The sequence below is a fragment of the Solea solea genome, chromosome 18, assembly GCF_958295425.1.
Source record: "Solea solea chromosome 18, fSolSol10.1, whole genome shotgun sequence".
Classification (NCBI taxonomy): domain Eukaryota; kingdom Metazoa; phylum Chordata; class Actinopteri; order Pleuronectiformes; family Soleidae; genus Solea; species Solea solea.
This window is the reverse complement of record NC_081151.1, coordinates 18473865-18497418: the sequence shown is the minus strand read 5'-3', so window position 1 is coordinate 18497418 and position 23554 is coordinate 18473865. Positions and strand designations below refer to the sequence as shown.

At 44.7% G+C, this 23554-nt stretch overlaps 2 protein-coding genes across 2 annotated transcripts; one reads left to right on the top strand and one right to left on the bottom strand.

Moving 5' to 3' along the window:
• Positions 1-10142: 10142 nt before the first annotated feature.
• Positions 10143-18536, bottom strand: exoc5 (exocyst complex component 5). Its single transcript, XM_058615360.1, has 18 exons — positions 18353-18536; positions 17981-18075; positions 16297-16444; positions 15989-16183; positions 14559-14623; positions 14328-14356; positions 14104-14213; positions 13965-14009; positions 13727-13867; positions 13559-13641; positions 13261-13470; positions 13019-13166; positions 12803-12911; positions 12414-12534; positions 12237-12323; positions 12039-12147; positions 11709-11924; positions 10143-11368 (listed from the first exon to the last, which is right to left on the bottom strand). Exons 1-18 carry the CDS (start codon positions 18377-18379, stop codon positions 11180-11182), a joined length of 2127 nt encoding a protein of 708 aa, XP_058471343.1. The 5' UTR covers positions 18380-18536; the 3' UTR covers positions 10143-11179.
• A 94-nt stretch (positions 18537-18630) lies between these two features.
• ap5m1 (adaptor related protein complex 5 subunit mu 1) lies at positions 18631-22968 on the top strand. The gene is made up of 8 exons (XM_058615361.1): positions 18631-18829; positions 19209-19869; positions 19960-20187; positions 20262-20401; positions 20498-20583; positions 20677-20789; positions 21040-21136; positions 21225-22968. The coding sequence occupies exons 1-8, from the start codon at positions 18762-18764 to the stop codon at positions 21305-21307; spliced, it is 1476 nt and encodes a 491-aa protein (XP_058471344.1). The 5' UTR covers positions 18631-18761; the 3' UTR covers positions 21308-22968.
• The last annotated feature ends 586 nt before the right edge of the window (positions 22969-23554 follow it).

The following is a 23554-nucleotide window of genomic DNA, read 5'->3' as shown; positions in this document are numbered from 1 at the left end:
ACTTTGTCAGATCACAACCCACTAACTGATAGAGAAATAAATTAAGGAAAGGCTGCTCAAATAGATATGATTCTGGAGGAGATTTAAGGAGTGGAACTGATTGTGCATGTCTGATTCCGGCTCCGCTTCAGATTCCTCACCCGGGGGGCTTGGCTTTCAAAGCTGAGTGACTTGCATGGAGAAACGCTCCATTAACAAAGTTCAGCTCCCACCACCGCAGTAGTAGACCTCTCTCAGGCAGCAGCTTCTTCTTCTAATGACGTTCCAGAGGTGTTTTTTTTGCGTTAATAAACAGCAAGATTGGAAGAGAGGGTGGTTAGTGTGTTAAAGGATGATTCCACTTTATTCCAGCCAGGGTCCCTTTAATAGGCAGATCATCATCATCATCATCATCATCATCGCTGTGATAAACAATAAAGAACATAGTGGTTAAGCCATAATTTGGTTAGGATAAGAAAAATATTTTGGATGTAGGCTGTTGGTCACCATGTTAATATAAGTACTGCGTTATGTGATCAAGAACTTACTTCTTTGGTCCAGTCGACACATGTAAAGTGAACTGCTCGCACTAGACACTAACTTTATCAATGGGATTAGACAGTTTTTTCAGTCACTGCACACCAGAAATTTTGTTTTTTTTTTAGTTGTTTCTGCCACCAGATAATATGAAATATAGAAAGTATCTTCAGTAGTTAGCTGTCCAGTTGCATGCACATGCAGAGATAAATTGGTAAATTGCCTCTCAGTGTGAACGTGAGAGCGAGTGGTTGTTCGTCTACGCCAGGGCTGTCAAACTCTTTATGTTCAGGGGCCACATACAGCACCATTTGATCTCAAGTGGGCCGGACCAGTAAGATAATAGCATACTAACCCATGAACAACAAGAACTCCTTTGTTTTCACCTTTTAATGAAGGATATTTTTACAAAACATTTTCATGAAATAGAAGTGCAATTTCAACAAAATCAAGCCTAAATTTACCGTTTACACATCACACTGGATCTATATAGGCACAGGTATCTGGGAGTGAAAAATATTGTATTTGATGTTACGTTTAGATTGTAATCGTAATGTGAAATTTTAACAAATTCAACCTGTGGGCCCGATTGGACCCTCTGGCGGGCCGGTTCTGGCCCCCCGGGCCGGTTCTGGCCCCCCGGGCCATACGTTTTACACCCCTGGTCTACGCGATGGACCGGCCGACCTGTCCAGGGTGCACCCTGCCCTACCTTTGCCCTATGTCAGCTGGGATCGGCTCCAGTGGCCCCCAGTGACCCTCACGTGGAGGATAAAGCGGCAGACAATGAATGAATGGAGTGGCTGTTGTGGCAAAACCTTCAACATTCCTTTGTGTGCATTCGCAGGGGACATTGTTTTAACTGTGTCATTGTTACGGGAGCTAAAGTATTCCTCTCGCGTCCTTACTTTGTGGTTAAGGGGTTAACCTCAGCTGAGGGGAGACAAAAGGGCATTGAGCAGGCGGCATGGAGGAGAGGAGTTAGTTTGGGTCCCGAGTCCCAGGATTAGAGTCATGGGACTCTGCAGAGGCAGGACCATTACCTCTGAGTAGAAAAGCTCAAACCCAGTGACTCCTTAGATCAGATGGAGAGGAAAAGACTCTGAAAAAGAACAGAGAGAAAAAAGTGGAGAGGGAGGGAGGGAGGGAGGGAGAGGAGAATTGCAGAAGTATAGTTAGATGTGGGTGGGACACGGGGAAGATGTGTTTTTATGGTCCGAGCGTCTTGTGATCATTTTTTGAAAGAAGGTGTTCATAATCCTAATGGAAGGGTTACTGTAGTGAGAATGATTGTGGTAATGGAGGCCACTCTTTCAACCACCCAACTTCATTTAACCTATACTTCTGAATCCATCTGATACCAGAGGGGCTCTAGTCCCTGAATATGCTGCAGCTGTATCACTCAACTCCTGTCTAAGCCCTTGACCATTAACCCCTTTAACTTGTCAATACGGCACTGGAAATATTAGACTTCTATTCCACTGCACGGGTGAGAAGTGGCGGAAAGCTAGGTGAGTGTGGATAACGGAGCAGTCTGCAGGCATGGAGCCCGGAGATAAGTGAAAGGGAGTGTGATGCTGAGGCGAGGGGCCGGGTCCTTTATTTGATGGAGAAAAGAGGGAAAACGGTGCAAAGAGGAGAGGAGAGGAGAGGAGAGGAGGGACGTCTCTGAGGGGGAGAGATAGACGGCGGCGGAGTGAGCGACTCGGAGACATAGAAAGGGGAAGATATGGATGGCAGGCAGCAATTACTGAGGCTGCGGCTCAATGTGAACACTGCCAAGTGTGTATGTGACAGTGTGTGAGGATTGGGGGGAGGTGCGAGGGAGGGGGGAGGCAGAGGGAGGATTGAGATCTCTGCCTGCCTGGGCCCCTGCTGACTCTCATACAGGCAGATCACAGGCTCATCATGTCAGCTCTGTTTGTGGAAATCCTCCCTCATCAAATGACAAATTTGCTACACGTTTACCTTTATCAGATCTGGGGGAGAGAGGCAGAGGAAGGAGACGAGCGAGAGGGAGCGTGTTTGTGTGTGTGTGTGTGTGTGTGTGTGCGCGCCTCTCTCTGTCACCACTCCTGTCGAGGGGCCAATTACTTGCTCCTCCGAGAGCATGCTCTGCCATCTCGGGCCTTTCATTCAGCCACCGCGCTCCTCCTTTCGGAAACATCTGCCCCTGAATATGAAATGAGCGCGTCAAAGAGACACACGTCCCCTGCTCAAAGCTAATATTTGTTAACATCAAACCTGTCTGTTCTGCCCCCCCCCCCGAGCCCCCCCAGTGCCACCATGTACGCCACTGGTGAAGGATGCCACTGGTGCTGCTGGGAACCTCTCCCCCCCTCCTGCTGTAAGATTACTGCCCTTGTTACTGACACCACACTTCGCTGCCCTCCTCCCTCGCCTCCTTCTCTCAGATTTCGCCTTCCCCGGGTTTTCTGTCCTCCTCTTATCATCCCGCGTGCCGGGTTCCTCATCTTCCTCCTCCTCCTCCTCCTCCATTAAGGCTTAATTAACTGGACCTGGGCCTCATCAGCTGCCTTGAATACATATTAATATTGACCAAATTCATGTCACATTACTATGTGGATTCTTACGGCTCATGGACGATGAGCGCCTTTAACCAGTGTTTACTTGCTTTCCCTGAGAAAGAAGATATTCATCGTCGTGTGGTGTTTTGTTGGACTGATCTAAAATCAATACACAGATGTGTAGATGGGATTTAATTGACGGTATTTGTGAAATTCTCTCCTTCCTTGTTCTTTTGGCTGCGGTGAATCTGCGATGATGCGTCCGTTTGTCTAAAATAAACAGCACGGACGTTACAATTAAGTACGGCCCCCTTCGTTATGGTTCAGTGTTTAAAAAAAATAATAAAATAAATCTGCACATTTAGAATAAAAGCAACACAACACTTTGTTATAAGGACTTCCTGGGGTGTGTGTTTATAGGTCACATCTTCAGGCTTTACAAAATGTGTTTTTTGTCTTCTTATCTGTTGTTGGATTCATTTTATTTGTTTTTCTTTTGTGCAGAAGTCACAAAATAGACCATATTTGTTCAGAAACTGTGACGATTTCCAAATTTCACAAATTCAATCGTGTGTGTGTGTTTGTATAGTTGGTGAAAATGAACGATTGCCTATAGGTCGTGCTGGAAATAAAGGATATGAGACACATTTTTTATACGTTTTAACATAGTAATAGAAAAAAAATGTGTTCTAAGGGTTAAAGGTTAACTGTAATTAAAATAAAGGGACAGTCTTTTTAAATTCTGTTTTTCCACCGTTGCCAAAACCTTGTGCCTGCATTACCCACAATGCATCAGACATTTTCACACTTCAACACTGCCTCAAGTGACATTATTAAATGTGATTTATCATATTTTCTATGCTCTCTTTTAACATACTGTACAGTAGGGACTATAAAGCTCCTCTTCATTAAGATCATCACTTGATACCCGATTTTAAATAAAAGATTCTGCTGCTTCTAGAATAGTGCAACCTCCTGTATTGATCATGCCAACCGTCAACATGCAGCACCTCGCCACACACGCACTGTTAGAGAATCTGTTTCCTTTGCATCTCTAATTAAATCTCTGCATGTGGAGGATCTCTCTCCTTGACCTTTAATTCCGCTTTTAGGGATTTCCGTGTAGCCGTCGTTTCCGAGAGAGCGAAGAGTCAAAGAGGAGCAATTTTAACCGTCCGCTCTCTCTCTCTCTCTCTCTCTCTCCACACTGTCTGTGTGTGCTGAGTGATGAAGATTAAAGAGACAGGAACAGAGACAGACAGATTATAAGAGAGCAGAGATTGACTGCCAGAGAGAGAGTGGGAGAGGGAGGGAGGAAGAGAGCAAGAGAGAGAGAGAGAGAGAAGGAGAATAAATTGCATAATGTCCTCCACCCCAGTATGTCCCTGAGGCTAGCCATGCTGGATAACAGAGGACCAGTACTCTTAATTCAATCTCTTTATTTTTCTAATACTTTATAAATTAATAATTCCTCCCCCATTTCCTCCCCCCCGGCCTTCTCCCTCCCGTTTCGCAGCAGAACCACCGTGAGCGTCGTGCTGAGCTGCCTAAGTTTGTAACTTTAACCCAAGAAATTGATGTGAGCACAGGCCTCGAGGCAGACCTGCTAATGAATGGATCGCGAGAGAAAGAAGAAAGTTAAAGATGGTCTTTTATAAAGTAATTTAAGAAAATCCTGTTAGCTGGATCAAGTACAAGAGTATAATTTCTCCAAAAAAAAAAAAAAAAAAAAATGGGGGGGAAGAGGAGCTTTCGTGCCTCCTCTCCTGCACACTTAGTTAAAAAAAATTAAGGAGGTAAAAAAAAAAAAGATAAAGACAGGGAATCAATTATAGGCCAGGGCTGGTAAACAGTGTAGAGAGGGTGTTGGGATGGTGCAGCCTCAGGCAACACATCCTGCACCACACATGGATCAGAACATGGATCAGACCCCTCTCACCTGACCTCATTGAAACGTCATAGAATAGTCATTTATTCATATGAGACTCTATTTACATGCTAAAAACAACGAGTATGATTATTTGTTCTTTGCTTCTTCTATTTCCAGGTTCACGATGACACGATCGAGAGACGCCCATCACAGAAACAGCCTGTTAACCAGCCACGAAACACACTGGAGATAAGAGGAGATTATCAGACTGTTATTGTTCCAAACGGGAGTCCTCTGTCACAGAGACCTGGCCAGGCTCAGTCAGTCAGTCAGTCAGTCAGTCAGGGAGGAGAGAGAGAGAGAAAGAAGGGATGAATGGATGGATGGTGCAATAAGAGAGAGTGGTGGTGATTACTCAGGGAAAAGAGAGAGGGAGAGGTTCCCTCACTGTATGCTCCTTCTGCTCAAAGCACAACCTCAGCAGTGTTTTTGGCACGAGGAGACGAAATCGGAAAAATCCTGTCATCATAATGTGTGCGTGTAAATAAGAATTTTTTTTTTTATTTAACTAATATCATTATTTATAATCATTAATTATTTTCATTTGAAATCATACATCATAAATGACCTATATAGTGTACATAAACATTTACTTTATTTCTCATTTTTATTATACACAGCACGTGCCAGTACGTTTAAATAGTCTGCACGCTGTTAAATACACGTAAATACAGCCCTGGTGTGTTTGATATCTTGGTGGACTATATTTAAACATTTGACTCACACGCTTTATTGCTAAAAATTATATGGAAATTATAACACGCTTTCTTTTTTTTTAGCACAAAGTGAATGACAACATGAATTATTTCCCAGCATTAAAATGCTGTAATGACTAAGATTGCAATTATGATTGTTTTATATTCATATATATATATTATGTTTATAGGATGCATTCTCAGTCTAGTGCAACATTTAATTAATGGACTATTTAAAAAAAGAATAAACTGACGTAGAGACACATCTCATCTTAATTATCTTCTTCACATTGTCCTTTGAGGTGATCTTTTTTTGACCTTTCGCGCGGCGTTTTCACTTCCTCAGTAGATAAAAAGCGAGGATGAATGGTCTCGTTGGGCCCAACAAACACTGAGCATTATTTGATTCAGACTCCCCTGGGTGTTACGACTGGGAAATAATTGTATGTATTTGTATTTGTTTCTTTTTTCACTGTGGTGCGCTCTGGGTAATTCTTAATACCTTCTAGAGATTATACGGTAACCCCCAAACTCCCATGATTATAATTAAGCCTGACTTGGTTATAAGATGAGCAAATAGCAATTTGGTTTTGCATCGTGTGAGGGAGCATCTGTGTGTGTGTTCCTCTGTGGTGTTGTTGTTGTTGCTTTCCCCGTTCATCTTTACATTTCCGTATATGTATATTTATGTGATTGAGCTTGAGTGTGCACATTGTGTGTGTGTGTGTGTGTGTGTGAGGGAAGAGGAGACTATGTTTCGATAAAGTGCTGCACAGGGACAGGGAAGCACGTAAATACAGGAAGGTTTGGTTAGGCATGGAGACTGCTATCATCTTCCTTCTGGGAAAAAGAAGAAGAAGAAGAAGAGGCAGGGGAAGAAAAAACACACACACACAAACACACACACACAAACATTCCCCCATCCATTCTGTTTCTCCTCCTTATTCTCTCTCTTCAGCTTTCTCTCCCTCTCTCTTTTCTGTATCACTTACAAAGGCAGCGGTTGCCTCCAAAATGAGGCCATGTACGGAAGGTATGCAAATGAAATCATTGCTCGTGGATTAGAATGGGACACCATATACCCTAAATCATGATTGTCAATCATGGCTGCGGATTAAGGGATATGGGCTCACAGACCTAAAAAAGCAACATTTCCCCCCCCCCTCAGGCAGATCCCCATTGTGTGGCGCTCTAAGGGAAGAGAGGCCTCCACACTGGAGCACTAGTGCCCCCTTCTGTCTGATCTTCACTGCGCCATTTCATCATCAAACCCTGTGAACAGAAACAGAGGCTTGGTGCTCGCTCCCAGCCTCTGTTTCATTTCCATTCACTGTAGCCGCGGGGCAAAAAAGGCTTGATTAGACAAAACGCGCACGCTTTGCTGCTGCCGTGTTTCATCTTCAGTGGAGGAGAGAGAGAGAGAGAGAGACCTCATTTGTTTCCCTGGCACATGTGCAGCCCTCGGTTCAGCATCAGTGGGTTAGGAGGGCCACCGGCCTTACACGTGTAACAGATGTTTGTTTTTTTGCCCTGTGAGTGAATGTGCTAAGCACCCAAGTCCCTTAGCCATCGCAATCAATTTGCTCTTGATGGCGTCGCTCGGGTTTTTAATGGGTCTGCATCTTCTCATGCACTGTCAGTACAGTAGGGTGCATTCATTTTATGCATAGATCCATTCATAGTTTTTTTTACAGCGTAACATGGCAGTCATGTGGTAAAACGTTTGTAATATAAGGGTTATGCCGTTGTACTCCCAAAGGAATTGTGTGGTAATACCATTATTTCTATAGTAAAATCCAAGTAATAGCTTGCTAATCTGAATAACCACAGGCTACCATCAGTGTAACACAAATCAAAATCTATAATTACCATATTATAAAGTTGAAAGTCACCCACCCAAGTTTTTAACTGGGTGACAAATTGTGTTACCGTAATAATGAAAAGGGTTAGCCATCACTTTAGCGCCGCAGAGAGCATAATAACGTCTCACCGAGTGAACTCAATGTGCCCGAGATTGTGAGTCCTGCTTCATATTAAAAGCAGCTTTCTCACACAGAGACATGTTTAGTGGGTTTGTGTGTGCAGACCTGGAGCCCTCAGCTAGAGTGCCAGTCTGTTCCTGTGGAGCAGTCAAGCAGACAAACCCAGCCAAGAGAGAGCGAGGCACAGGCACCGGGCCAGGAAATCAGGAAATAGCACTGGAAAGCACTCCACAGTGGCAGAGAATTAATAACGTTTCTATAGGAGTTAAAGCGTGGAGGAGAGTGGGGTTTAAAAAAAAGAAAGAAAAAAGAAAAAAAAGACACACACATGATGCTAGTATCATCAAAGGGATGGTGGTGTGATTGTAGAAATCAGGAGTTTGGAAAAAAGTGAGCAGAGGAGGAGACTTGGCACGAGTCACATCCTGCACAGTTCAGCTGTCGACTGCCCAAGACTGAAGGTGGTGCAGCACCTGTGCCATTTTGGCCCCGGCAATGTATGGGCAGGAGGTCAAGGCCAGGGCAACATCTGCATCACATCAGAGAGTCTGGCTGCCTGCCCATGTCACCAAAGCCCGTCCTAAAGGATAGATCAGAAAATGAGCGCAAGACGCATTCTGTGGAAAATCCACTCTGTTTCCGAATCAGCCGCTCGGTGTCGTTTGGGATGATTTATGAACGGGGAACCCAGGTGACACACGCGGTGCACTAAAGATGACCCGGGTTCCTTTCAAACAAGGGGAATCCTTAATGCTCGGATGAGATCACCCGAGTCCTCTCTTTGATGGCTGGTTAAAATAAACCGCCGGAAAATGAATATGAGCCACCAGCAGCACAGACAAGAGCAAATCATTATGCGTCATTAGGTGAAGGTTTAGTTTCCATGTGTTTAGCAGGAATTAAGCAAAGCTGTTGTTGACATGAATTGACTGCTGTAATGCTTTATTGTCAGTGCTCCAGGAGGCAGAGGGAGGGACGGCCTATTTGTCGTTGCAGCAATGTGCCGAAAGCGAGGATTTATGGGACGTTGGGAGGACTGACTGGATGTGCGGCAAGAGTGGACAAATTGTCGTTTTGTAACCTTTTTTAGTTTGCCGTGTATTATCTGGTTATTTTACATGTTAAAGTTCAGTTTCCACACATGAGCAGGTAGTATTTGTGTTGTTTTATTTTCTGGTTTTGATGCTATTAATGCTAATGCTAATGCTTCAGGTATCAAGTTGAGGCTTAAAGGAATACTTCACCCATTAGCATTTAGCTTTTTATTAGTAGAATAGGGGTAGTATTTTTTTTAAAAATTGTGCTTCCCAACCTCAGTTTCCCCCGAGTTGAAAAATATCTTCATTCTTTTCTGTGTTACGGTCCTGTTAGCGTAACTGTTAGCAAAGATGGCGGACACTGTTTACATTGTGGGAATGAGGTCCCGTCCTGCTACGAGTGGGCGTAAGAAGTGCGGCGTTAGCGTCGCAGTTTCAAGCCTCGGACCAAGTGTCACTGGTGGGCACGTAACAAAAAGTGAAACTGAGGTTGGGAAGCACCATTTTTCAAAAATACTACCCCTATTCTAGTCATACAAAGCTAAATGCTAATCGGTGAAGTATCCCTTTAAACCCTGTGATGTTGGCGCGGCTACGAACAGGTTAAACTGTCGAACCGAAGCAGGGAAACAGTGTCCACAGCAAAGTTTCCTTCTCCCACCCTGACACTGCTCTGTTTGTGTTTATTGGTGCCTTTATGTGTCTGAATGTGTGTGCAAGAGCTGCTCAAACTGACAAGTAAGAGAGGACAGTCTTATCCAGCTCTCCAGTGTTGACAGTATTGCTAATCCCCTCCACCTGCTCAAACACCCACCGCAAAAAAAACACATACCTCCCCCCCTCTTCCATGTGCGTGTGCTGGGAATCCCTGGGGCCCAGCGCTGTGCCGCTGCCTCCGTCTCCACACCAGTTATCGTCCCTGGCCCAGCTCCATTCCCCCTAACCTCTTCCTGCGTACATTAATCGCCCGCAAAAACAAATAGTTTTCAAATGTTTGGAAAAGACCCACTGTTTGCATCATGGCCTAACAAAATAATTTTTACAAGCTATCCCACTGTGATTAGGGCTGCGAGAATTGAATTCATGTGCCATTGATAATATTAATATTAACCTAATTAATTATGTTGTTTGAACTTGCACAGCACTGTGTGTACCTTCTACACAACACTAACCAGCCGGAGCTGGAACTGAGCTCTCAGGCGTCTCTATCTCCACAGCTCTCCCCCAGTCCATGACTACTGCACACAATTCATCAACTGGTAGATATCTAATCCCCTCTGGCTCCGCTCACTTCCTGAAGTCTTAGGAAGAACTTTTCCTCTGGTGGCAGGAATTCCCATGAATACTTGATGACTTCTATAGAAAGCGAAGTTCCGTTTCATCTCGCTGTGAAAGTGACATTCGCGAGAGAGACTTTTGCTTCGCAGTTTGACAACAAAAACGAGGGACAATGATAAAATGCAACGTCCTTTTTTAATGAGTCACTAATTAAGGCTGCAGCAGAGCGGGGGCAGCTTTGCGTATGAGACAGTTTCGGGGCATCAGGGACATGACCTGTCGTCTTTCTTAGTGCAAAAGACCGTCAGTGTGAACCTCAAATAAGTCCTGTGTGAACAAGTACACACCCCCCCCAGTTTGTTTCCCCAATCAGCAGAGGTCAACGTGTCGGTGTCTCCTGACCCAGAAACACCGCAGATCCAATCAACAATGCCTTTGGACTGTGCGCGCCGCTGGATGAGCAAAGTGTTGATCTGTGCAATTACAGTGACACATACTCAGTGACCCATCACACCAGTCATCTGAGCCTAACAAGGGACCACCCAACTCTCCAGAGAGAGAGAGTCTAAGAGCTGTTATAGTTCAGATCACAGTTCTCTGTGATGGCTTGTTGACCTTCACTTTGTGGCCAGAGCCCAGAGGTTAGAGAGGTGGTCATGTGTCTCTCTCACCCAGACAGGGATCTATGTCATGCTTGGTCAAGCCGTCTTCTGTTCTCTATAGTTCATTACAAAAGGGACAACTTGTGTTGTGCTACTGCAGGCCTGGTGTTTGATTTTACAGCATGATTGTTGACTATGTCCCTTTACAGCAGCTTTAGGGTCTATTTTGTGCACAAGTGCGGCCACAGAATTTATATATTTGGCACAATCAAAAAAAAAAAGAAAAGCACAGATATCAGTGTTGTCCAATTACTCATAATGTCATACATTGTTAGCCATGTGGATTGGTGATGGATTAGTATTTAAAAGTCTTAAATCAATAGACGTTTAAATTTCTTCAGCACGGAGAAATAAATTGGTAAAATGCACATTTCCCACAGTCAAGGAGGAGAGGCCTTCGTCTCCATGATGTACAAAGCAATCTCAGTGAAGTCTATGTGCCGGGACCGGACCGACGCATTCTCTGGAGCAGGGACGTGTTTCTTCAAGGTGCATCTCGTCAAAAAAGCACGGGTAGCTGGACGGAGGGCAGCAGAGTGTAGAACCGCTCACTAACTGAAGTGTCGGCCCAGTCTGGCAGAACGGTAGTCCACTCTGAGCTGGACAAAGGCGTGCAAGAGGTTCCGGTCCAGATTGGTAAGCTGCTCACCTGAGCAGACCTGCTTTAGGTTGTCGGGGGCGACCACCAGGAGGTTACAGAGGGCATGGAGTGTGTCGAAGAGCTGCAGCACCAGAGGGACCTGGAGGACAGAGAAAAAAATCACACTCATTTGTTGTGTAACCGTTCAGAGAGGAAATTGACAATTTTGAAGTGTGTTATTTTTAAATACACCTGATTATATCTTTTTTCTTTTTCTCTTTACCTTATGCTATCGCCATTCTTTAGACCTTCAGGCTTAAATGTGATGATTTTCACAAAATAATGTGGTATCACGTGATTATCCTTTTATAGACAAAGTATATGATTTTTGGGTTTATTCACCATTTATTTATTGCCTGTGTATTTTATTTAATCAACACAGGAAGAGCCATATTTTGCCCTCTGACCAGCGCATCCTGGACCTATGCCCCCTCACTCACCCTGAAGTCCTTGGCGCATCTTCGGTATTCGGCCACATCGCAGATGGCCAGCATGCCTCCCATTGAGCTGTAGCTGTACTGCTGTAGATGCTCATGGATGAGTCTGTGGAAACGCACGCCCAACTCTGTCAGCACAGTGTCCACATTCTTCCCATCCATGGACTTCCGCACGTGCTCCACCTGCCGACTGACGTAGGCGCACACTTTGGAGCAGGCCTGCCGGACAGAGGAACGCACAAGGACGAAACATACATGTAAGTCAGCTTTCGTTTGATTTGAATGAGACTGCTGATTTGTTTTTAGTTTGCATGTGAGCATGTGATCTCTTACTGCAGTGTACTGGATCATAACATTGTTTTCATCCTCTGGCCTGAAGTCAGTCTTCTTTTGCTCCGTTGCCAAGATGTGCTTCATCTGCCCCACCATGCAGTTAATTGTTCTGTACGTAGCAGATTGAGACATGAAAAATAGGATTTACTTCCTTACTTGCCTTCACTTCTCAGGTGACAGTGATTTGCCACCACTGACCTGTCAATTCCTGTGTCCAGTTTCACTTCCATCTGTTCTATCACCTCTTTCTTTTTATGCAGGCACTCCGCCAACTTTGGAGAAGAGCTGGGGAAGTAATTGAAACGGTAAAATCAGGTCTCGCCTTCATCTAAAAGTGAAATGCCTTTAAAAAAAGAATTCTAACCACTAACTGACCTTATTAGAGGCATGAGCTGGTCATTAAACTGCTTGTCAAACAAGTGGAAGATAGAGTTTGCCTGCTGAACCACGTCCAGGAAGTATAGATTGGCATTCTTGGCGTCTGATGAGGGGATTGCTGCGGATCAAAGAGAGAGGATACATCCAGGAAATTAACCAAACGGTAGGTTAAGGGGTAAATTCACTGTGATCTGCTGTTGCATGTTGAGTCTATTAGAGAAACACAACTCTGGAGAACTGATTTTCTCATTTACAATAATGCTCTGCTTTGGCATGAGACACTGAGGAGAAATGATCAAAGTGTGTTGGCATCAGCGGCGCATTTCTTTAACGCAGATTGTACCTTTTTGAATTTTATGGTTATGATAAATGTAGTAAAAATGTACCTGAGAGGCCAATCTCCAGGGCATAGTCGATGTGCTCCACACACAGATGGTCAACCAACAGCAGGAAAATTGAGAAAGCATTCTTGGGTAGGTCTGAGGGATCTGAAAGCTGTGAGACCCCAAACAAGAATTATGATATAAAAAATCCTACGAAACTGTGTATATATCCTCCTACCCATATATATATATATATATATATATGCATCATAGCCTTACCCTGTGGCATCTCTCAAAGGCATGTCGCGTCTCCTGCAACAGATTGACAACAAGCTCCGGGGACAGAAAGGTCTCCCCATGAGTGTCAATGCTAGGACCCAGGGGAAGGTTGGTGCGCTGTCTGATACGCTCCTTCAGGTCTTGAATGCTGTATAATGCAACGTAGATTGGGATTACATTGTGCGTCATTGTGAAAGGAGGGCCTAATCTGACATGATGAAACAGAAGACCAAAAGTCTGACCTGCCCGTGCCTATTGGGCGTTTCTGGTGGTTCTTGGAGTCGTAGTATCGCTGCAGAATCATCGCACCTCGAGTCCGAAGGTAATCTCTCTCCATGTCGATGTAACTCTCCAGGTAGGAGGAGAAGATGCTCTTTATCAGCTTGGACAGGAACGTGTGCTTGTCCGAGCCCAGGTTGAACTCGGTTAGCTTAGTGGCTAATGCGGTGGTCCTGAGAAATTTAGTATAGTCACAGAAGAGCATTAAGTGTTTGCGTGTAGAAAGAAAGCGGACAAAAATGACACGGATGAGTAAATCACCTGGTGTAAAGGTCATAGAGGTTCTTGAGGTACTGCTCAACATCAGAGTGCCGAGTCTCGTCCAGTTTTTCCTTCACATGGGCCTGCACATACAAGCTCAAGTCAGGTACAGGATTATTGAGCGCTGACAGTTACATTCTGCTAATCTGACAAGTAGTAACATAATACCTGTAATTTGTACTCGAAGATGTTCTGGATGAGTTTGGCCATGACGGTTTCTGGGCTACTGAAGACCTCGCCCACCTGCTTGTTGACCCTCTGGCAGAGGACAGCAGTGTCCTCAAACACATCGTTCCTCACGTAAGCCCCCTAGAGAAACAGAAGCGTTAGCCGATAAATAGTATGGACATTAGCGACTCCTAAAACATAAAATATTATACGCAACAGGAACTTTTTTTACACTTACTTCCTGACATTGCTTGATATAGACGTCCACACAATGTGCATAGCCCTTGTACAAAGAAAACACAGCAGTTTAAGAAAAATAAAAGACTCTAAATATTACATGAAATGTAAACAAAATCACAACGTTGACAGCGAATCACCTTAAAATGTAATAGAACCGCCGCAACTTCCCGCATACGTCCAATCTCACCCCGGCGCTGGGCAGCTGTAAACTCCTGGATTAACTGCCGCTCCAGGTCATGGTATTTACCTGAACAGAAAATAGAACAAAAACAAAGATATGGAAAAAATTATATTAGCATTTGGAGCTAACCTTGTGACTTTGCAGTGCCGATACCGGTGACTGAGTTTTATCACTACTTACTTGCGATTTTTGCCTTGACATCTGCAAATCTGCCAGAGACAAACATCACAAAACATCAGGGAGACAACTTAGATAACAGATAATATGCACTTTATTTATTTTACGTTTTAATTCCTGGTATATTCTGCAATGGACTTCCACTGTGAGGAATTGTCGACATTAATAATAGACCACCTTCCTCTTGTTTGATAGTGCCCTCGTCTAAAGCTGCCTTCAGGGTGCCTGACTCACCTGTCAAATGGCAGCTCCTGGGCAATGAGATGCAGCTTCTGAATGATATCAGCAGCCTCCTTAATCTGAAGCAGAGAATGAGAAGGTGAGTGTGTGTGTACAACATGACATGTCAGGTGAGAGAAAATGAGAGGTGGACATCCAGATAGAAGGTGGGCAGGCCACAGGCACAGTCTCCACTTGGGGGATCATCATCTTAGAGCAGCCCTCCTCCACCTCCCAATGTTGAACAGGGAGCTGATAAGAGACAGGCTGTGCGCACCTGGGCTTCAGCAGCAACAACAGCAGCAGTCCCGACTTAGCAGCACATCCAACTCTTTATTGGCATGCTTTTTCTGAATAGACTGTAATCCCACAGGAGTCTAAATCGCCTTCAATAATCTGTCCGGCCAGGGATATCTGTCTAAAAAATGGGGGCCCTGTAGAGAATTCCCCTCCCCCCGCCCCTCCTGACATACACGCTGGCTGCAAAAGCCCCAGACCTGCGAAAGGCCCGCTGTCCGCAACTCCTCTGTTCCTGCAGATGCCTGCCTCAGCTAACATCATTACTCTGCTCCCGTGAGGAGGATCCAGCCTTTCTGCTCGGCGAAGGTTTTCTAAGTATCTGTCCCCCAGCTAAGATTAGCTAAATCCCATGTAAGTAATGTAGCCGTCTCCCTGCAGTCAGGGTTTAGCAGCACTTGTCTCCACGCTGGCGGCCCAGCCCTCCCTTTCAGAAGGATTAGCAAAGCCACCCCCCTTCAGCTATTCACTTGCAGCTTTCCTCTTTTCCCCCTCTTCTGAAGGTATGCTCAGGAAAAGGCATCTGGCCAGATATTTCTGCACGCCTCTCCAAAAAGCTCGCTTCATCTCCATTTCTCGTCTCTGGGATTGACCCTGAAACTCACTGTTCTGCATCTGCAAATGAAGTCCCTAACTCGCTTCTACCAGGAATTCATCGAAAGCATCCCAGTCTCTCAGTGACACTTGCAGAACTGCAAACTCCAACTTTCAGGGCGTGCCGGTCAATGTGACCTGCGTTTAAGCAGAACCTGTATCAAAGAGTGCGCCTCCCCTCCCGGTGTCCATGTTATCTCCACCCTCACATGAACAATCACGCCGTGAGCCCTTTCCTGCTGTAATGCCGCACATTCTGCCTCCCAGACAACTTACTGTAAATGCAATTAGGGTTGACATGAGCATGTTGACATCCATGTGAGTCGATCACCCAGCTATTGTCAGGCAGGAAATGACACTTAATTAATCCAAATTAGCTGATTAACTTCGGAGATCCAACTAAAGGGATAAACTTGACAAATTAATATGGATGGTTTACCTCTTAATCCCATTCATTCTTACCTCCAGCAGTATCACAGCGGGAGTCTTTGTCGGCGGTCACATATGTAGACACTGTGACTGGAGGGGATGGAAAAGAACACGAGAGAACTCACCTTGTCTGGGTTGTTGAAGACATCGCTGCGTAGGTCTCCATCCAGGAACTCGTTGAAGTAGGTCATGAGACGCTGGGCCTCCACAGCTCTCTGCCGGGGTGTGTTTACCCCCTCCAGCTGGTCGCCAAGGTGGCAAACCTTGGTGGCCACATAGCTTATATGCTCGTCGAGCTCTTGGAAATGCTGAAAAGCCACCTGAAATTACACAGAGAAGTGGAAATGTTATGTATAAACACAGAAATTCCATGACGTGAAAGTTCAGATACTGTACATTCAAGTGGTAATTATTATTATCTGATGCATCACACCTGGTTGCTTCTCTGCAAGTCTTGTACTTTGTGGGCAAATTCCTTGGCCTCACGATGACACTGATGCTCAAGCTTCTCCACCCGCCGCTGAATCTTCTCATCCAGTTGCTTTAGCTCCTCTATGTGGTTCTCAAACTCTTCCAGCAGCCTGTCACAAAGAGAGAGGGCATGAAGCTTCGCAATTTCTCGCTGGGCTAAATAACACATCGTAAATCCTCCAAACCAGGTAAAAAACACAAATATTGGTGTTACTCTTGAGGAGTAATTGCAGAACACAAGGTTAAATCTGTCCCACTGACCCCACAGTTACAGTTAAGAGTTACAGAATTGAACCGGATGCTTAATTCCTGGGTCTCCAGACTTAAGAAGCTCTGAGAACCAGCAGCTTCGTCAGCTACATTTTAAGTGTCATCAAGACTGCAGAGCAAATGTTCTAAGTCAGCACCACATTTCATAGAGTAAGAAACATCCCAAAATGATGAGTGTATAATCTCTCTCGCTAATTCCCTCACCAGTAGCGGCAGCTTAAAGACATCTCCCATCCTTTCCCAATAGACACTCATTCCCTGGCTTGTGACTCACAGTATGGTGGCCTCAACAGATACTGTATGTTGTCTCTGACTCCTTGCTAAGAGCTTCTGAGGAGGTGGTGGAAACAGTTTTGTGGGGGAAGCAGATAAGGTGGGATGGATCTACAGAGCAGTTTTAACTGTTGTGGAATTCCTCCAAGCAACACACAGTATTTCCTCCAACCCAACCACCCGTGAGTGCACTTTTATAAGGACACGCTCAGTTTTATTTTAGCAGGTAGACATTGACAGTCATAAATTAAGAAAACACACCCAATAATAATAAAATATTAGCAAATTAACATAAAAGCCAATGATAACGTTTCTGAAATAAAATCTAAAAAGAAAACATTTTGCGTCAGTCCCTTCAACAGAGTGCAGATATTTTCTAAACAGCATGAAGTCATACCAAGGTCTTAAGTTGTTATGTAGATAACTACACTGTCAGTGGGTTGAAGTAGAAAGGCTGTGTTGCATATACCAAAGTTATAGACATTTAATAAAGTATATTCTTGTTTTATAAGTATCTTTCATGCAAGACAATAATGCTCAAGGTGTAATAGCACTTTACGTAATGTAGTCTTTTTATGTGACGTACGGTTTTTAAGATATTGTGAAAATTATATCTAATGGGAGGGGGCACATTCGGCCTGTTTCGGTATGGACTTTGCATGTTCTCCGTGTGTGTGTGTGTTTTCTCCAGGTTTATTCGGTTTGCTCGCACAGTCCAAAAACATGCAGATTTTTTTTATTTTTATGTACTTTATTAATCCCCAAATTCTCTGCATTTAACCCGTCCTCTGCAAGAATTAGGAGCAGTGGGCAGCAACTGAGCAGTGGTACCTTGCTCAGGGGTACCCCAGCCCATTGACCTGGTGGGGATTCGAACCGGCAACCCTCCGGTTACAAGCCAACTTCCCTTTCCATTTGGTCATGGGCTGCAAATTGGACATTCTAGATTGACCATGAGAGTGGATGCTTGTTTGTGATGGAAAGGCAAACTACCCAGCGGTAGGAGATGAGTGATTGGGGACTATGGTGATTATAAGTCAATATTTACACCTGGAATATGAAAATCAAATGCTCCAAACGTCAATATGTAGCTTGTATAGTACCTTTTAGGGTCAAACGCCTCAGCTCCTCCTTTGGAGCCTCCTCCAGGAGTCCTCCATGCTAACCTTTCTATGTACTCATCTGCATCGAAGGGCTCCTAGAGAGAGAGAGAATAACGGATACAGTAAAGGTTACCTCGACATATCAGGTAAACGCACACAACTGCAGTGTATATCAACAGCAAATGACAATGCAATTCCCTCTTTAAAGAACACACATTCATTTTATTCTCTACACAGTTGTATCAATATGACACCGATTTAGACCTAAAAATCACAGCGTCATAATCCATAAAATGCTACCCGTTACCGATAGTTAGCACCCTGGCTAATCTGACAGCTAACACAGCTCCGGTCATTTGTTTTTGTGTTTACCTCGAACAACTGAGCAGTTGTCGCCATGTTGAGGACTCAGTCAGCGGTGTGGTGAAATGTTATTTAGCAGAAGGAGCTCGGAGGCGCGAGTGCTGTGGACTTCCTCATCGATTTCGTGCAGTTTTGCCCTTTGTTGACAGCTCACTGGTTAGCAAATCCAGCTTCCTGTATGGGACAGAAGGGTGGGGACAGCCGCCCGCTCGTGCGCACGCGCGTGTGTCTGCTGATTGGCGGTTGATGTCATATGACACAGCAGCAGCAGGAAGTTGGCGGCTGTGTGTGTGTTGGTGTGATAGTCGCAGTAAAGTGTGTTCGCTTTACACTGATAACGTGACAACAGTGTAGCTATTAAAATGGGTTGTGTGTCGTTTTTGTCCATACATTGAAGGACGGAGCTGCAGCTGGAAACATGAGCCTGCGTGCTTTGTGGATTATTTCACACGAGAAGGATGGAAACGCGTCGATACGCTTTTCAAGGTTTGTTGCAATTATTCACACGTTTTTATTTTATTTTATTTTTTTGTATAATGAATAAAATCACTATTTCTTCACATTCTCTGGTCAAATGTAAGATTGACAGTGTGTAGTCTTAGTTTTCTTTAGGAACCTCGGAGTTAAATGAATGGTAGTCTGCTCAAATAACATTATAGTAGACATACACTCAAAGAGACTGCACAAGAAAGGCCACAGTTTTGACTTTTTTATTCACAAAATCCAACAAAATTTCTGTTATAACTGCTATCTTAACCTAAAACATACACAAGATATATGAGAGAATCATGAATGTTATGATCTAGTTTATGCTGTCACAGTGTCTCTTACTAATGTCCATCTCCCCCCCCCCCCCCCCCAACAGGAGGTTCTCCACTGTGGAGCACCGTGCCAAGTGCCTGGCAGGTTCCTCGTATGTAGCAGTCCCAGAGGAGAGTGTTGTGCTGCAGCTCCTGCTCACTGAGCTGGGCCTCTCAGACCCAGAGAGGTCTTTTGTGGCTCTCAGAGATGATTGTCTTCATCGCCAGAGGTCGCCAGCTCTGGAGCTGCATGTGGATGGTCCTGGAAAGGGAATACTTTGGCCGATGTTGGCCATCTCACAAGGGCCTCTTATTCTGGCTTGTCTGTGTTTAGTGGATGCCCCTCTTGAGCCACGGCCACCACTTGCCAACCTCCTTTCTGTCTCTCAGGGCCTGAGTCTCCTGGCAGGCCTGCAGACTTTTCTTTTTGGCTCGGGGAGTAAGCCTGATAGTGAGGGGATAGCCTCTCGCCTGGCAATGCTGCCCTCTATACTCGTGCAGGTTTGTCCACTCGGTACACCTCTGGATGTGCCAGTACTGGGGGCCTCCAATACGCCCACTGTGCCCGTACCTGCTGGGAACCAGAAGCAACCGGCCTGGAAGACGGGCGTCCACCGTGGCCGAGCTGTTGTGAATGTAGCGCTGAAAGAAACTGTTCGCTCCATGCAGTATGGTCAGCGGAGCAGACAGGACCTCTGGGACGTATATGGCACAGTGACGTGCAAAGTAAGCAACACAGTGGAAATGAAAGCCAGCAGTGGTGTACTTGTTTTTCTGTTTACTAAATTCACACTAACTCTGCATTTCTTCCAAAAGTGTGAAGTGGAGGGGGTGCTGCCAAATGTGACAGTGACTCTTACACTGCCACCTAATGGCTCTCCACTGCAGGACATCCTGGTCCATCCCTGCGTCACCTCGCTGGACTCCAACATCCTGACCGCCTGCAGTGTTGATAACTGTGACGGCTCAGCTTTCTCGGGCCCATACAAATTTCCCTTCTCGCCACCCCTAGAACCTTTCCGTCTATGCAGTTACACATCTCAGGTAAAGGACATACTAACATACATTACTTTTGCTAACATGTCATTTATTTATTTATTTTTTTAAATCATCTACAGGTTCCTGTCCCCCCTATTCTTGGATCCTATCAACTGAGAGAGGAAGAGAACCAGCTGTGTGTGTCGGTAAACCTCAAACTTCACGAGAGTGTCAAGAATAGTTTTGAGTACTGTGAAGCACACCTGCCATTCTTTAACAGGTAAAAAAAACATCTTTATTGTCATTGTAACCTGCACAAGGACATGAAAATGCCATCCCAGTCCTAGTTTTGGTTGATCTGTGTCGTCTTGTGCAGGGACCTGATGGGCGCCGTGGATGTGAAGGTGAGCTCCGGACAGGTGGACGCTTCAAAGGAGAAGAACCTGCTGGTCTGGACCCTCGGTAGCTATTGTACTCCAGAGCACCAGTGTAACAGACTTTTACCATATTTGAAAAAAAGAAACAAATGAATAGATCCCCTTCACTGATATGTAGGACAGAGGTTCCCTAAATCTCGCGAGGTCACGATGGAGGGCAGGATCACCTTTTCTGGGCCAACACCGGGACCTACGGACCCCATCTGTACACAACTGACAGCTTACGTCAAAGTAGGTTCCTGTTTGTGGTTATCGTGTCATGACAGTAGCTGTACTGTACTGGGGTAACATTTAAAAGTGTATTAAACCCCTAAAAGACGACTTTCATCAATGAAGCTTTTGTTATAGACAAAAGATATAGATATTTTTGATGCAGAAATGTTACATGTAATTACTTTAGGTTCAGAAAAACACTTGAACTGTCCTCGCCATTCTAAACTGTTGTCAAAAGTCAATAGTGTATCCACTGTTCTCTTCACAGTTGTATTTCAAGGTACCAGACATAACCCTGTCTGGATGCTGTGTGGATCAACATTCAGTGCAGGTTTATTCTGCTGCCAAACCACGGATTGTAACATGTAAGCTTTTTTTTTTTTTTTTTTTGACATTGTGTGTACACATTTTCCTGAAAGTGAACCTGGTCTGTCTCATCTACCTGTTTTTCAGCCCGGGATCTGCAATCCAAAGAGTATTTCATATGGAATTCAACTGGCTGCGCTCCAGTGTCCTCTGTGCAGATGATGCTGTAGCACGGATCCATAAAGATGAGCGTGGAGAGAAGGTGCACATTTTCACCATGTACCTGTGGGACTGAGCATCTTGTCATGCATATTTACGTGTCCAAACCGGACACGTGGCCTTAATAAATGCACTTGTTACCGTCCTCCGTTGGTTTAGAGGTTGAACTTGCTTTCATTTTTGGAAAGATCACAGTGCACATGTGCAGACTTTTGCTTGGATGGGTGGTTACTTTTAATAAAATACCTGCCCCCTTTTTGTGAAACTTCTTTTAACCCCCCCCACCCCTCGAATTTATCCTGCTGCAGACACAAGGGCCACCCCTCGCTCTGACAGTCCCACTTCAGTGGCTCTCCATCAGCCGGATAATTAGCAGCTGGGACCTTGTCATCAGCTGTTGTGGGTCTGGAGGAGACGGGCGGCTGGGCTGTGAAAGGCCAGGCTGCTCTGGCCAGTGTTTTGGCTACAAAAGGCTCCTCTTTTAGAACTGGCAGGAGTCCTTACCCTACCAATCACTCCCCCCCCACCTATTTTGACCTCGTCCCTACCCTGTCAACTAGTGGTTAGTTCAAACACACAGCCTCTCCAACCAGACTCTGATTGAGCATTGACCCTCTGGCCCCTTTGAGACTTTAAAGGCAGTTGGTCCTATTCAGTGAGCAGGAGCTGCCTAATTGGTGAAAAAGTCACAAGGAAGCTAAGGGTTGGGTCACTCTCTTAAGGCTGCAGACGTCCTTTGAGTCAATTAATGTAGAACTTTCAAGTATTTGATTTGTATTGTTACACCATGGTTGTCAGCGTAGGTCTCCCGTGCTGTTTACGTTACATGTTGACTTATTTGTAGACTTGATCTTCCACAGTTCATTTCATATTTTACTCGTACGATGTCGAGTTAAGTCTATAATAATGAATAAGCAGTCAGTGAAGGGTTAAATCAGAGGCCCACTGTTCCACGGCAGCCAGACTCCTCTGAGTGCCCTCATTGTCTGCTGTTGGCCTCTTGTGGCCCTTGCTGGTCCAAATGCTACATTCTCACGTGGATTTCCACTCTGAAGGCTGACCATGACCAATCCTCTGTCAATTGGAACCAATTGCTCACACGGCATCCTCCACCTTCTTTTTATGTAGCAGTACGCGGTGGCAGACACCAAGACCTCTCGGCTCTCCCCTCCACGATGATTTGGCTTTAAGGCCCCGTGTGTTGTGTGTGTGTGTGGCTAGCAAATTAGAAAAGGAGAATTTATTTTTAAAGAGAAGGGCTGTTCTAAATCTCCTCAGTGTCCCAATATGTGGTCAGTCTGGCTCCTCAAGTCTGCAGTCACCGGCCTCTCACTGGCAGAATTTGCTTTGTTGATTGAATGGCTCGCTAAGTAGATGGGCTCATTTTAATGGGCTGCTGCGGTCCAGTGCCTTCTGCTAACACTGCTAGGCCTTTTAATTCTGCTGTGCTTTTCAGAATCAATTTACTTTATCGTAGTTGTAAACATGTATACAAAAGGGAGTACTTTGTTGTTGTTTTTTAAATGATAATTATAAAGAAAAGAAAATGTTGTAAATCACATTAATTACATAACAAGGGTTAGGGTTGGTATTTTTATTTTTATTTTTTATCAGAACACATTACCACACACTGCAATGTATGGAAGTCATCATAATAAAACCCTCAACTGTTGCCCACTGAGCTGTGAAAGTTCACTTCACTGTGTCCTTCAGCCCAATAATGACACCCAGTGGTCGAGGACTAAATGCTCCACTGTTAGGATTTCTTTAATACACTTCAGTGCATATTTCTTCTTATTGAAATAGTCCCACTCAACCAATGCCATGAGAATCTTTGCAGATTTATTTCCAGTGTGCAGCCATCACACTGTGGCCTCAGGTGTTTGGTACGAGTCCACTTCCTCTCAGCCTCTCTACGCTCTCTAAGAACCAGTCTCAGGGAGATGTCTCGACGAATGACAATGGTGCGAATAGCAGTTTCGTATTATCCGTCTAATTATCTCTCAAGACGGATCCTCATAAATAATGAGACCGTCATTGGGTATTATAGCAGTAGAAATAATGGCCTCAAGAGAAAGTTGAAGCCACACTTTTACCCGTAGAGGGCATCATAAACTTAGTCATGCAGGGGAACACTTAAGAACGGACATACAATGCGGCAGCATGATAAGGTTCATTTTTTTTCAAAGCACATTTAACAAAGACATAAAAATACTAAAACCTTGATTTGTTAAGAGATATTTGACTTGAAGTTCCAA

Excerpts from the sequence above, each read along its gene's own strand:
- exoc5 (XM_058615360.1), bottom strand. The coding sequence starts at position 18,379 with ATGGCGACAACTGCTCAGTTGTTCGAG. Across the intron at positions 13,471-13,558 it reads CTCTATGACCTTTACACCAG|GACCACCGCATTAGCCACTA; the intron begins GTGATTTACTCA and ends TAAATTTCTCAG. Across the intron at positions 11,369-11,708 it reads GATGCGCCAAGGACTTCAGG|GTCCCTCTGGTGCTGCAGCT; the intron begins GTGAGTGAGGGG and ends TCTGTCCTCCAG.
- ap5m1 (XM_058615361.1), top strand. The coding sequence starts at position 18,762 with ATGAGCCTGCGTGCTTTGTGGATTATTTCACACGAGAAGGATGGAAAC. Across the intron at positions 20,402-20,497 it reads CACCTGCCATTCTTTAACAG|GGACCTGATGGGCGCCGTGG; the intron begins GTAAAAAAAACA and ends CGTCTTGTGCAG. Across the intron at positions 20,584-20,676 it reads CCTGCTGGTCTGGACCCTCG|GACAGAGGTTCCCTAAATCT; the intron begins GTAGCTATTGTA and ends ACTGATATGTAG.